Genomic DNA, 15014 nt, shown 5'->3' with positions numbered 1-15014 from the left:
TTCAAAGTTAAAGGTCTAATTCTACAAACTTAAAAGCCACTGCACCAGTCCATGAACAAGAAGCAATTTCTAATATGCTCTAGCTGAAAAGCAAAGCAAAGCATAAGTATTCATTATCTTGATAGAGGTAGTACAGAGAGCAACTTCAAAAGCAAGACAAGCAAAATAAGATTCACAGTATTGGGAAAATGACCTTTTAGCTGGGATATTGTTTAATTGTGTGGAACATTACAAAACAGCTCCAGTGTGCTTGATCACAACATATTAATTCATTCCCTTTTTGTAGTATTTGTGCAGTGAAGTACAATCAGCCAAAAAGCCCTTTGAAAGCAACTTGATTTCTAAGCAGTTTGGAGGTGGGAGGTTGGGACTAGAACTATCTGCTTTAAAATATTTGTACATGACGTTGTATCTGTCATCGCCATACTACCGCTACAGCAACTGGTATCATTAGATTCACATTGTAAATAGTGTTTTAATTCTGACCACATTTTCTGGTGTAAGATTTCTCCTTTAACAATCACATCAAACTGAGCATTTTTGTGTGACGTATGTTCCCTTACTTGTCAGAGAATTTTTGCTTTTTAATGCAGAAAACTGTTTTTATTTTTCCAGGTAGAAATAGACAGTGGCACTGTAAAATTTGCCTTCCCATACTTTGTTGTTGCTGTATCGTATATTTCTGCTAAACATTATGTACTCAACATACAGTCAGAGAATTTGATTTCTCAGAAGTTAAAATGCTTTTCTGCAATTTGTTGCTATTGTTATTTAACATTTATATTTTGTTAGCGCCAAGAAGCTAGCCAGGCCAGGATCCCATTGTTCCAGGTGCTGTACAAACATATGGAAAATGACAGTCTCTGTCCCAAAAAGCTCACAGTCTAAAACACAAGACACAACAGGTGGACGAGACAAACATTTGCGTCAGGGTTGGAGATGGGGGAGACAAGGTAACAAACCATAATAGGATGTTTGCAGTTGATTAAACATCTATATATTTATTTACCAAGTTTGAGGTTTTCTTAAATTATAAAAAAGTCTTTACAACAAAAAAGAGAGAAAATAGTTGGTTTACAAAATAATATAATTCATACCATTCCATCTGGGAAAAACAAGGAATCTATACACAAATGGGGATTTTTGTAATAGTCTTAGCAATGAAGCTTTGTGGAGCTTTCCTCATCTTGATGCGAGCTACATGTCATGTTAGGGAGAGTCCTTTTATTAAGGGGGGCGGGGAACCTGAGGGAATAGGTTTGTGCTCCCAGCATTTAGTTAAAATGAATAAGAAAGGACAAAATATTATAGCTGTGCCCACTTAGTGCCACTTTAATTGGGTCTGTCAGCATTTGCTCCGTTAATGCCTCTACCTGCTGCGCCAAACACTCTGTTCAGTAGTTCATAATGTGGCCTTAAATTATGCTGTGAGCTGTAACCTGGCATACAGGGTTCCATCCCAAGGACTTAGAATGTTGGGAAATGAAGACGTTACAAGTTTCAGTTGTTTTTTTCTGTGTGCTCAAATGTAATCTACATTTTATACTGTAATTCTCAAAATGCAGCACAGCACTAGACACAGTGAAGTAAATTAAGGACATGATTATTGCCTTACCTCTGAATTTCATTGCTTCTATTGGCCTAAATCAGATTCCTCAACGTTATTTTAAATAATAGTGCTTTGTGTGTGAATTAATATTGCAGATATGGTGAAAAACCTTGAAAAATAAAACAAAACCACAACTACCTGCAGTTTCTAAAAGCTAAGGGTGGCTGTATTATCCTTCTGTTTAGCAGAGAAAGCTTTCTAAATAAGCACATGGTGTTCTGCAGCATTTCAAATTTTATTAGCATTCAAAATAAATTCAGTTTCCAAGCTGAGTCAATTCCCAGACGACTTTTCCGTCTATCATGTCCCCCCCCACCCTTTGACCACCCCCTACCCCCCACCACCTGAAGCAGCTGCTCTTGGACGAAACAATAAACATTTGAGTTGGCATTTTAGTGTGTGACTTTAAATTGAAATATTAATATATTTATTTTCATTTATTACTATTTTTAACTTTTCAGTTTTCCTTGCAGTTGGCAGATTTGAGTGTTACTTTGAAAATATTCCAATTAGAACAAGTGAGTAGGTTGTGGCTTTTTTCAAACCCCAAGAATACAGCTTTAATAATAAAAGAATGCATTGTAAAGAAAACAAATTGTTAAAATGCTAGTGATTTATGTCCCTTCTTATTAGCTTCTGATTTATATGCTAATGCCAAGCGATGTCAGTCGGAGAGTGAAGATAATGTCTCATTGCTTGTTTAGCTGGTGATATCTGCCAAAGCTTTACAGGTTAAGATTTGAGCAGAAAATTCTCGATTGCTTCATGGTCTTTGAGCAGAAAATTCTCAATTGCTTCATGGTCTTGTTGCCAGAGTGCTGCTTTTTGTTATGCAAGGGGCTGTCATTAAAGTAAAGAAACATTTAGGAATTCTCTGATATCCCTCCAGGGGGTCCAAAGCAAAGTGAGAGGGAACCTTTTTTCATCTTAGGCTAATTGTAAGGTAAGGGCTTGTGTAGTCCAAGCAATCAACCTTGGCTGCAGTGTCTTTCATGAGAAGAAGAAGGTGAAAGTAATGTTCTTTATGACTGCCTTTTGCTGGCACCTAGTAAGCTTAAGAAGACAGGGTGGAGTGGTGGGCAGCGCAGCAGGCGGAGAAGGCCTTAGATCAAAAGGGAGCCCCTCACAGAATGTGACCTTAAATTGGGACAAAACTAGAATTAGGGTGGAAGCAGTATGATTTTGTTCTTTAATAATTTGCAAAATGTTAGAACTGAGTAATGCTGGGTTTGAATTGTGCATGCAAGAATTTAAGTTGATAATGTGGTTGTTTTTTTTTGTTTTTTTTTCCTTTTGGTGTCCCAGAATGGAGAAAATGGGTGTGTGGGGGGAGGGTGGGGGGAAGCATTTGAGTGAATAAGGAACCTGTGATAGGACTTTCAAAACCCTGAATTTCCAGTGTATTTCCGGGCAGCTAGTGTGTATTCTTACTTTGTGCTTTCCGTGAATTATTTATTTGTTCATCCGATAAGCCTATTAAATGAAGCACTTAAGCACTCACTACATCAGTCATCTTGTGCTTTTCTCTTCAGGCTACCAATGGTTCATCTAAAAAATGTTAGGTTTTGGAATCAGGAACAACTGCTAAATAGATATACACAATAGGTGCATAGACATGATATCTTTCCCTTCTTTTTGGTATGAGAATGGATAACTTATGACTCTTTGCACTAGAAATGTGCTGTCACAGTCTTAATTTTGCTGCATACCACTTATTTATATCACGTTTCTTTGTACGCTGCAGGAATACACTGAAATTGTTTATATAATAAATCAACAGATCCCTGATGTAGTTAAACATTCATATGTCTGGTGGCCTCTTGAAGTGATGCAGTATAAATTATCTTTTTGTTTCTACCCCTACCAAATCCAACAAAATGAAATTACTTAGCATATGTATTCCATAAAGAACAGACCCTATTAATCCAAGATAATGTTTGAATAAGAAAACATGATTTTGATCTGATCTAAATATAGAAATGAAAAGCCATGGAAAATGAGTCTTAACTAGGCCCCAGAACAGAGTCTTTCAAAATACAGACAACATGAACTTTGAGGTTTTTCCAAAATCAACTAGCTCTTCATCAACTAGGTCAGCATTTCAAACACATGCTAGAATTACACAAGTATCAGGGGGCAACCGTGTTAGTCTGTATCCACAAAAACAACAAGGAGTTCGGTGGCACCTTAAACACTAATAGATTTATTTGGGCATAAGCTTTTGTGGGTAAAGACCACTTCTACCCATGAAAGCTTATGCCCAAATAAATCTTAGTCTTTAAGGTGCCACCAGACATGTCGTCGTTTTTGTAGAATTACACAGGTTATCCTAGCCTTGTCATCTTTGGTCTATATCAGTTTTATCGCTTAGTAAGCAGAGTTTTATTCTGACAATACATGTATTTTACTCTTAGCTTCTCCCAGACCAGCTGGTCTTACTTCTGGAATCTCTGCTGGAGGAGAAGACGTTATGTCTCAGAACTCTGCAGCGCTTAGAGAAAACATACCACCTTGATGAGCAGGATGCAGAGGTAATTCATTAACCGTCCCACTGCAATCTTAAACAGAGTCATTGTGCTATTGACTAGGAATATTGACATTCCATTAGGATCCAGGGCTATTCAAGCTCCTTTTTCCATTAGAGAATTCTAAAATTGTGTGTATATGTACTACCGAAGAAGCAACAGGTACAGTATGCCTGCCTTACTCTGTATTTCCCTGTGTGAATATGTTATACTAGCGTATACTGTGTATACACTAATATGTTTGCATACTATAGTTAGACTATCTAAAATAATTAGTACAGCCAGTTTGCATAGCCTCCATTATGTGTGTATATGTGAACAGTACACGCGCCTTTAAGAGATATGCGCGCACACATGTTAAAACTGCTTACTTCATATATACATATTGTATACTGGAACTTGTATGGTTTTGATAAAGTGTCAGACCTCAGAATAAGACCATGCATGTTTGTTTTGGTCTAAATTTCTTGTTCCACTTGATCAGCTCATTGTTAGTTAGCACTCAGGCCTGACTTATATAATATCAAATTGTGCTTTTATGAGAGAATAAAATTATTTCTGTATTCATGGGATATGAGTTCCAAGGAGCAACTAGATGTTTACAGCTGCATCCATTAATTGCAGTATGTGTTTAACAGTAATGGGAAAAATTATTATTTACATGATGATATAGATGTGCTCCAAGGGCTTGCAAACTTAGGAGCCTGATCCTGCAAACACTTACTACCGGACATAGTGTTAACTGTGAGATCAGCGAGCACTTAGTGCTTAAGGTTTTTGCAAGAGCTGTGCTTTATTTTGTGTCCAGTTTCAACTGGCTCTGCATAATAAGATGTTCGCAGTGCCTCACCCAGACACTCTGTCTGGGAACCACAGCTATTAAAGCACAATTCCCATACCATGTCTTCCCTTTTGATCCAAAACTTAATAACACTACTACTATGCAATAGTCTCAGTGACTTATCAGGCTAAGAGAATTTAAGTAAATGGGACTGCTCATGGTAGTAAGCAGTATTCACAGTAGTAAATGTTTGCAGGCTCTGGACCCCAAGTAGACAAGGGTTCAGAGAAAGGACGTTTGGGAGAAGATGGAGGAAATGAAACCAACCCAGGAAATATGCATTGTATAGATGCTGGTTAGATGTTCATTATCAGAAAATGGTTAGTTATTGAGGAGAATATATTCATACCAGTATAATGAAGGAGCACTGTTAAACTTAAGATATTTAACTCCTATTTAGTTAAAAACTACTGTGTACACCACAGATCGTCACGGTATGTGCTTTATCATTTATAATTGAAATTTTGTTAGTAATTAAAATGGAAGGAAAGAGTGAAATCTGGCTCATGTTTGTTACAATAAAATGGCTAGGTAGACATTGTAGTATGTTTTAGAGTCCTGTATAACTCCAAACTGCAATCTAGCTTTTTTCAAAAAAACTTTGCCAGGTGACATTTCAACTGTTGCTGTTTATTTCAGCTTTTTATTTTTTGTTTATTAGAGTTTCCAAGTGCCAGACTTATTTTTAATTAGTATTCAAACAGACTTCTCTATTTATAGGAATTAGGATATATTTTAATCTCAGATGAATGCCAATGAAATGTCAGGAGTTCTATAATGGAAAGAGGAATAACTAGGGAGGTAGGATCAAAGCGAGAGCTCTAGTGTTTCTATTTCATGCCAGTGAATTGTGAGCTACTAGACCTTGGGTTTAGGGTTGTTTGGATTGATTGTTTTTCCTCCATAAACTACATAAATTCAAGGGGCTTGGGGATTTTTTGTAGCTTTACTTAACTGCACACTAATGATCTTTCATATTTTTTTTCGCTCTTTGCAACAAAATTATGACCTCAACAAAAGAAGCATAATCTGTGTTTTATTATACAAGGTGAAACCAAGGGCTTAAGAGACCTTTAAGAAGTACAACTAAGATAACATTACCATTAGAGTTTTACCAGTCATCAGATCAGAGACACGTACAGTCCTTTAAAGGGAATATTAGTTAACACACTGTCACATATCTAAGGACGGGACCTTTCATGTTTCAAACTACAGTAAGTGCAGAGCAGAGTTTCTTTATAAAGACACTGGGACATGGAATTGCAGGATTCCAGTCCAAGCTTTTAGCTGAGCTGTTAGTGTCTAAGTTTGATTAACTGGGATATTAATCTGTTATAGTTAAACCTATATAGTTACAGGATCTCCATTACTTTTATTAACAAAATTTCAAAATGTGAGTATTAGAAATGTAAGCATTCAAACTTGAAGGCATAGAAGTAAAATGAAAGTTGTTAGTGTCACAGTTTTTATTAAGGATCTTTTTTGAACATTGTCATTTCCTGGCTAGCAGCAGACAGTTCAGTAAAGTACACTAACTTCTTCATTATTAAGAAGTAATTATTTACAGTTACATTAATTCTCGTTCTGGAGATTAGCCATGATCAGACCAACAGTGTGCTAAACTGGTATAATTCTTTAAAACAGGCGTGGTACATGGATCCTACTATTAGCAGAAGTTGTCAATGGAATATCCAGTACACCTTTCTTAGTACTGTAGGTAGCAAAGTGACCTCACTCTAGCAACAGAAGGAATATAAACATATATTTCTCCTGCTAGTAAACTAAAGCCATATCTACACTTACAAGTTTACAGCGGCACAGCTGTACCGCTGTAAGAGCACTCATGTGGCCACGTTATGCTTATGGGAGAGAGCTCTCCCGCTGACATAATAAAACCAGCTCAATGAGCACTGGTAGCTATTTCGGCAGGAAAGCATATCCCACCGACACAGCACTGTATACACAAGCACTTATGCCAGCAAAATTTATATCACTCAGGCGTGTGTTTTTAGTGTGTATGTGTGTATCCATTTCAGATTTTGTATTGCTAATTTTGGAGGAGGCAAGGAGTCTAAATAATCTCACCTCAGTCAACTGTGTGGAGAGATGGGTAAGGAGGAGAACAGAGAAGACAAAATGCCTCTGGCAGCTTTCATCACTCTGGGCAGATTGAGATAAGACACATTTTTCTCAGTCTCTCTCTCTCCTTTTTTTTGACTTTGGTGTTCTTTATAAAGATTGCTGCTTTGATACTTCAGCACAGCAGTATCAACATAACACTGAAAGTAGTACAGAAGCAGAAAGGGAATATATTGTACAATAAGGTCTCGAGTCCAGTATGTATGGAGATTGGATGTGCGTGTATTAAGCCTGTTTTGGCCCTGAACTACTCTGTAGCTCACTCACATGTATGATACAGACTTCCCTGTCATATATCTCATTGGAGATGTAAATCTCTTTTCTGAATTTACTGCAGGTGAACTGATTATTGCTCAGCCTTTCACCATATATGAGTACAGTACAGACCATTCCTTCCAGCTTCTGTTTCTTGAAGCCTTTATACACATTTGTGAAGCATTAACCTTTCTCCTTCCAGTTGAACATGCTTTCTGTTCCAGCCAATGTTTCTCTTCTAAACATATCTGCACTTGCACACTGCACTGTATGGAATCAGAGAAGCGTGGGGCTGGAAGGGACCTCAATCCAGTCCAGTCCCCTGCACTCAAGGCGGGACTAAGTAATCACTTGACCATGCCTGAGAGGTGTTTCTCTAACCTATTGTTAAAAACCTCCAGTATTATGTCTAGGTATGTTCCTGTGAGATACAAACTGCTATGAAATGGGTCATTCCCTTGTGCAGTATTGTTCTCACCTCCCCGCTGTGCAGCACTTGGGTGTCCGGGGTTTTCAGCCTTAGGATCAAACATGATTTCACAAGGACCAAGGGGCCAGAATCAGTACTTGGGGACAGATTATTGGCCTTGTTCTGTTCTCTTTTGTGCCACTTGGGCAACTCAAAAGGAGCAGGTGCCACCCAGAAGTCCCATATGCCAGGAAGTCCCCAGCAGGGAAAGTCCTCCTGTGACACAGAGCTAACATCTGAACTGTACTTCAGTCATCTCCAGCTCGTTTATAGTCCCTAAGCGACTGTAGCTGTTTGGCAACAGCTAGAGCAAAACCTAGGCTGCACTAAACTGTGCTGGGGCAGAGTATCGAGGAAGCTGTAAGTAATTGATAGTTCTCAGCTTCTCTCCCCACCTCCCCCCAGCATGACCAGCCAAGCTCCTGCCTTGCTCTCACTGGGCTGCCACATGCCAGTTGGTAAACAAGCAAGGGAGCTACCAGAGCTACACTCCTCCCTGCTGGAGCAGGAGGGTGCTGAGTAGCTGCAACAGGAAAGAGAAAGCAGCTGCCCAGAGTACTCCCAGCTCACAAGGAGCTGTTCCAGAGGCTGCAGGGGCAACAGTGGGAGGCAGCGCCCCTTACCTGCTCTACAGGAATGGGCTGATTTAAACACCAGTTAGGGAATATGTTGTCATTTCATAATCAAATATGCATAACACAATTGCCCTTGGCTGCCATTGTTGGACACTGTCTCCAGGGCCAGATGTGGGACACTGCTGGTCTAGTGGGACTATGAGTACTCACATGTCATGTTACCCTCTCTAAGACCTCACATGGTCTTTGATGCTAGCTTAACTGTACTAACAGTATATCCCTCCTATTTGTGTAGTGCACATTTACAGTGAATAATGATTTCATTGCAATAATATTTCCCATGAACAGTTTAAACATAGGGACATTTGGAGAAGGCACAGTAATCACAACCTGTATGTTTGTTTTCCAGGTATTAAGTGCAGTAATATGAAATGAACATGTAAAATACATCTTTAAAAACAATTTCAGAAAGTTGTAGTGTCTTCTACATTCTAAGCTTTTCTTTTCATCATCATCTTTCAGTGATTCAGCTGCCCCAATGTAGTGCCTCCTTGCAGTTACTTAGGTGAGAGCCAATTACATGGAAGAATTATTCTGCCGCCTCTCCTTCCCTCTCTTCTTGCCATGTTGCTTCCTGCAAGGTGATAGGGTAGTCCTTGGTCAGAGTACATGTCCAATGACTGCCTGTGGTGTATCAGGGGAGATGAAGTCCAGCAGGGGAGTCCAGCCCATAGAGGAGCATGGGGACATAAGGGCATGAAAGTATAACTCCCATGAGGCATCCCAACAGGGGATTCAGTTTTTGACAAAAATATCAACATTTTCTACCAGAAGTAGACACTTATTGAAAAAAATTAGCATAATGAAAAGCTCAATTTTACATAGAAAAACAATTTTTCTAGGTTTTTAAAGGCTTAGGTTAGATCCTTAGAAGTTTATGGCCAAAGGTTTTAGTGGGTCTTCTTAATTCCACAGTACTTGTGGTTGGATGCTCTAGTTTGCATACACAAATGGATATCCTGGCACGTACGATAGACATGATTTTACAGACCCCTGAACTGGGGGTGAGAAGCTGTTTTGTTATAAGCCCCCAAACAAGGTAATGAAGCAGCTCAGTGTGGACTGTGTAGGTGGATTGAATACAGCATCCAAGAGGCTTCCAGTATGGCCAAAATCCTTTGTTCCCTTTAGCTCTACTTATGTCGTATTCTCCTTCTGGGCTGAGGCTTCGGCTGATAGAATTATAGACAGAGCTACCTGTGCTCCCTAGACATATATTCTAAGCATTGGCGACTTTACAGATGAGCGTTGCAGAATTTAGTTGTTGGGTGCGTAAAGCTGCAGTCTCCTAACCATGCTTCAAGCTTAAGGGATATTTTGGGGACTGTTTGTTCCTTATTAGATCCCCTAAGCCAATCGTATTCCCTTTCTTTTCTCTCATAGCATTGTTAGATTTGGTTATGTGGGGTTCCCCCTCTCCTGTTTTTGAGGAAGTTGCTATAAAGAAATCTACAGTCTGTGTTGGTAGTAACCAAACCACAGAAAAAGCATTTTTTTCTTCATTGGTTAATTGTTTCCTGCATACAATTGCCTTTTATTTGTAGCCACAGAACAATGGGCCACCACTTCATTGCTCTGTTTCTGCTTTACAAATGACTGAAGCCTCACAATTCTTTGAGACTGTTAGCCTAATAATAAATATCATCTAGCCCGTATGCATGCATGGGCTTGCTTGTCTTTAGAGAGTATTATGTTTATGTATCAGCCATTGTGTTTAAAATTTGGGGAGAAAGGATAGATTGGCTTGAAAGGAGAGGGAAAAACAACAAACCTACTTTTGTTGTGCAGAAGCTGGGACTTTCCAGGTGCACCCACTGCCCAAGGTCAGTTAACATTTTTTAAACCCTAATAACCTTGACAGTGTCTCTTTTGATATGCTTATGTAGGCTGAGAAAACCTAGTTTAGAAGTTTCACTACAAGAATTTGAATAATTTAGTCACAAACATAGTGACACTAGGGTGACCAGGTGTCTGGTTTTGGACCAGAACACCCGGTCAAAAAGGGATCCTGGTAGCTCCAGTCAGCACACCTGACCAGGCCATTGACTGTTTGGTTGGCGGCACCACAGCAAGATGCAGTGGGTCTTGGCAGGCTCCCTGCTAGCCGCCGCACCACGCAGCTCTCAGGTCAGAAGCTGTCAGCGTGTCTGGTTCTAGCCTTAGGGGCTGTGGGGGGAGGGGTCTGCATGCTGCCCCATCCCCCACCCAGAAGCACAGCTCCCATTGACTAGGTCAGGGCAAGGGAGGAACTAGTGTGAGCGTGGTGCATGAGCACTCAGTGGGCAGCTGTTGAGGGGTTGTGTAGCACGCCTCTCCTGCTGCTGCCTGGCCTTCTCGCATGGCTGGGCTCGAGCTGTGGTGCATGCCCTGTGGCGAACGCGGTCTGTCTGTTGCCCCATCGCCGGCACCCAGGAGTTCAAGGCATGTTTATCCTCATCTCCGAGCGCTGGGAATGGGGCTGCGCCCCTATCCCCTTCACTGCATCCCTCCCTGTCACAGCTCCCCGCACCTCCATGGGACACAGTTTCTACAGATTTATTTATACAGGTATCTGGACAGGTGTGCATTTCTGTGGTTGTGCTCTATGGATTTGGATTTGGGCTTCAGGAGTGGGACTTTAATTATCAGTTGTGATAATGTATGGTCCTAATTCTACACATAAAATTACAATAACTTTAGTGAACAAAAAACATGGAGCTAGTTACGAAAAATGGGAAGAGAGGAGGGAAAGAATCGTGAAAACCTTTGCAAAATTTCGTTTTTTTAAAAATTACCCTTTTCTGACTATTTTGCTGCCAGCTCTAGCATCCTATAACAAATAAAACCTGAAATTAGCATAATATATCTAATAAAACAATAAATATGCCTGTTTGGGCCTTGTAGTTAAAAGGAGCACGTGAGAGTGGGGGAGAACAAGCGACAGAGTGAGTGGGGGGGTGGGGCCTTGGGAAGGGGCGAGGCAGGGGCATAGGCACCAACTTCTCCTGGCGCCGGTGGGTGCTCGATCCCCCTGCTCCACCCCTACCCCATTCCAACCCCTTCCCCAAAGTCCCTGCATCTATTGGACTCCTTCCCCAAATCCCTGCCATGGCCCTACCTCTTCCCCTGAGTGTGCCACGTTCCCGCTTCTCCCCCCCTCACTCCCACAGCTTGTTATGCTTGTTACACAGTGCACTCCGGGGAGGAGGCGGAGATGAGGTGGGCGAGGTGTGGAGCTTAGCTGCCGGTGGGTGCAGAGCCCCCATCAATTTTCCCTGTGGGTGCTCCAGCCCCAGAGCACCCATGGAGTCAGTGCCTATGGGCAGGGTCATGTCCTGGGGAAGCAGCAGAGCAAAAGTGTTTGGTTTTCTGGAATTAGAAAGTTGGCAAGCCTAACTGAGACAGTAGAAAAAGCTTACAGCTGTGTGTCACAAACCCTGGTAATCAGTAATTAGCAGTCTTCTTATTAAGCTATTTCCACAATTAGCTTTCTTGGTTCTTTATTCTAGATAGGGACAGGGATGGTCTATAAAACCAAAAGACCAGAGGCCGTGGAAACAAGTCTACAGAGCAATAACAAAGGTGATGAGACAGAGAGATCTGTCTACAAAACCATTTAGGTATGCTACAGAACAGGGGCAATGGATAGGTGGGATTCTGTCAGTTCTGTCTGATGCTGAACTGATATGTCTAGAACTGTATTTTATGTTCTAGTTAATTATGGTAGACTTGGTGATACAAAAAGTGGAATTTAGATGAAACTAACAGTTTTATGCTACATTTCCCCACTACCTTCACTGGAGAGTTTGTTTTTCTTTCCTTCCTGCCTACAGAACTGGCTTACATTTTTTGTAATGTATGCTGCCTGCGTGGCAGATGGAAATTGTTTTGTTAGTTTTTCTTGCTTCAGCAAATTGGTTGAAATGCTATTCAGCTCATAACTCTTCCCCTTTATTTTGAGATCATAAGGTGGCAGATTTTGGGGAGAAGAGAGAGGGGCGAGACTGTAATTGTTTTTGCAGAAAATGTGAGTGTAATGAGTTAAGATCATAATATCATACGTCATGTGGGTGGCATATTGCCATTTTTATACAACTGCTTTATTGTACGAGAAGTCTGCCTATGAAACCACGACCATAAATTGGTGGCATCCTATTTCACTGACAGAGGTCCAGTCACGCTAATATAAACCATACAAGGTGTTTGGTGCCTTAAAAATAGTGAGAATTATGTTTAGAACAAAATAATTTCAGCCCATTGATCTTTCTTAAATCATAAAATACTGGCAGATGTAAAAGTACAGATGAACTACAACACAATCTCTCTCTCTCTCTCTCTCTCCCCTTCCTCCCGATGATTAAGTTAAGCCCATTCTTGTGCTCTATTATCTAGCTGTCTTGAAGGTAGTCATTGAGCATTGTTAAGACAACACTCTTATGGAATAAAGCTCTGTACAGTATATTGTAAAACTTCTTGGAGAATGGGAATTGGTCAGGAAGAGTCAGACCATGTTGCTATACTAACGAAAGAGGGAATTAGCATGCTTTCTTTTCAGAAGAGTTCACCAACTAACTCTCAGTATCTGAGCATGCTTGGGGCTTTGGTGAAAATGGTTCAGTAGCCCTCTGCACCATACAGATGTACTTTTTAATACTATATATAAAACTTGCAGGTTTCTGCCATCAGGTTGCAAATACCTCCACACAGCCTGCTTTAAGGACAAGAAGTCCCAGTTCCTAGCTGTCTTAACTGATCTAAGGTCATATTGGACTGCAGAGCAAAACATTGGAGTGTTTCGTATTGTAGCATTGCATATAACTGGGGAAATATCTATACAACACTTGTACTGAGCCAGTCTCTTCTAGAGATGAGATCCACACATTGAATTGAGGCAGAGGAGGGGAATATGCAGTTTGTACTAATGCTCATATTGCCTACATTTTCTTTCTCTTTTTAAAACAAGAGGCAAAATAAAATCTGGTGTTTAAATTTAGATCTGTTAGATTAAAGCAGTTTTCTGTTTTATTCTGTATTTAAACATACGGGACCAAATTAATCCCTGATGTAATTCCAGTTGAAATCAGTGGAGTTCATGATCTTTTGGAGGCTGCTGTGAGTGGGAAAAGAAAATTGAAAGGGTGGTTTCTGATGATACACCCTTCACTTTCCAAAGATGAGGCTCAGGACATTGCAGAGCTGGGTGTGAGGCAAGAGAATTGAACCAGGATGAAGAAAAAGGCTCCCAGTAATGACAATGGGAATGTCCCTTGGGTTGACTGGCTCTCGTATGTGCCACAACGGAATTGATGTACTTGGGATGAATTTGTAAGCTTGCCCAAAGGATAATCTAACAACCACCAGTAGCTATTATTTGGGCTTGTTTTGTTGCCGCATGAAAAATATGCCACTTGAGAAGTACACAAAATTCTGGAATCAGCATTACCTGTCCTAGGAACATGTTTAGAGTGCAAGATTTATTGGGGGCTCAAAATAGCATTTCCCCAATCAGCAACCTTCCCTCATTCCCTAACAGCTCAAAAAGCCAACAGCTGTGCATGTTTGTTTCAAGTGATTTCATTTGCTGCTGGGTGGCATTAGTGAAATGTTCCAGGCGCCTTATTGGTGCATTATACTATGTCATCGGCTTATCATCCACTATTTTTCTAATTGTTTTTTTGAGTTTTTAATTTGCTCCTCTGGCATCCCAACAGCACAGTGAAATTTGGAAAGTGGGGAGCAGATTGAAAGAGAGATCTAAATATGGAATTGTTTCTATTTGTTCTTTACCCAAAGCAGCAAAGAAAGAGAAGGTTGGTGCTTAGTTCCATTTTTCTAAAACCTGCCATATGAGGAGGTGACTGTTGTTTTGTTTTGTTTTTTTAATTAGGTGCTTTTGCTATATTTGACTGTTTATACAATGGTGTGGGGCAGTCAAGGAAGAAGTAGTGCTGTAATACAAACTGCCTGGCCTTGTCATAAATCTGAAAGGTTATACTATTTGTATATATGTGATGGCCCTTACACATTTGCCAGAATGTTAAGGAGGATGTAGTGGTTAAAAACACAAACAAACAAGTGCCTTCAACAGTCTGGATTTGTGTTTCCTGATTGTTGCAGCTTAAGACTGTTGCCCTATTTGTGCTTTTAATGGAACACCCTCTTAAGGCAGTAATTGACACAACTCTTTACTTGGAGTAATTTCTAAAGATGAATTTTATTTGCAGTTACTATTTTTAATGCTCAGTGGCTTGCTTTGTGCTTTGTCATTTCTTAAAATGTTGACTGTAGATCCTGGTTATCTCTGGACAATACCACAGAGCAGGAAACTATGTCATACTCAAAGAACATAAGATCTAGGTAGAATGAGTCAGATCAAACCCTACTCCCCATTGCTTAGTAACTGACTAACTTCCTAATATGTGGGTACAGTTTTGTCCCCACTACGGTTTTGCTACATTTCTTTCTCTGTCCAAGAGTTAAAATGGTAGGGTTGTGATGCTGTATTCTACCTGGGGTAAGAGTCTTTGGAAATATCAAGTGTGAGTGAGTGAGCGATGCAAAA

At 40.3% G+C, this 15014-nt stretch overlaps 1 protein-coding gene across 12 annotated transcripts in view; it reads left to right on the top strand.

Moving 5' to 3' along the window:
* AOPEP (aminopeptidase O (putative)) overlaps positions 1–15014 on the top strand; it is a 346149-nt gene that overhangs the window by 315882 nt on the left and 15253 nt on the right. For all 12 annotated transcript variants that reach the window (XM_075067225.1, XM_075067228.1, XM_075067224.1 and 9 more), the window contains one exon: positions 4024–4140. In XM_075067225.1, the coding sequence (XP_074923326.1) occupies positions 4024–4140 (117 nt within the window). The remainder of the gene's footprint in view (positions 1–4023; positions 4141–15014) is intronic.

This window comes from Chelonoidis abingdonii, chromosome 6, assembly GCF_003597395.2.
Source record: "Chelonoidis abingdonii isolate Lonesome George chromosome 6, CheloAbing_2.0, whole genome shotgun sequence".
Lineage (NCBI taxonomy): Eukaryota > Metazoa > Chordata > Testudines > Testudinidae > Chelonoidis > Chelonoidis abingdonii.
This window is presented reverse-complemented; position numbering and strand designations above follow the sequence as displayed.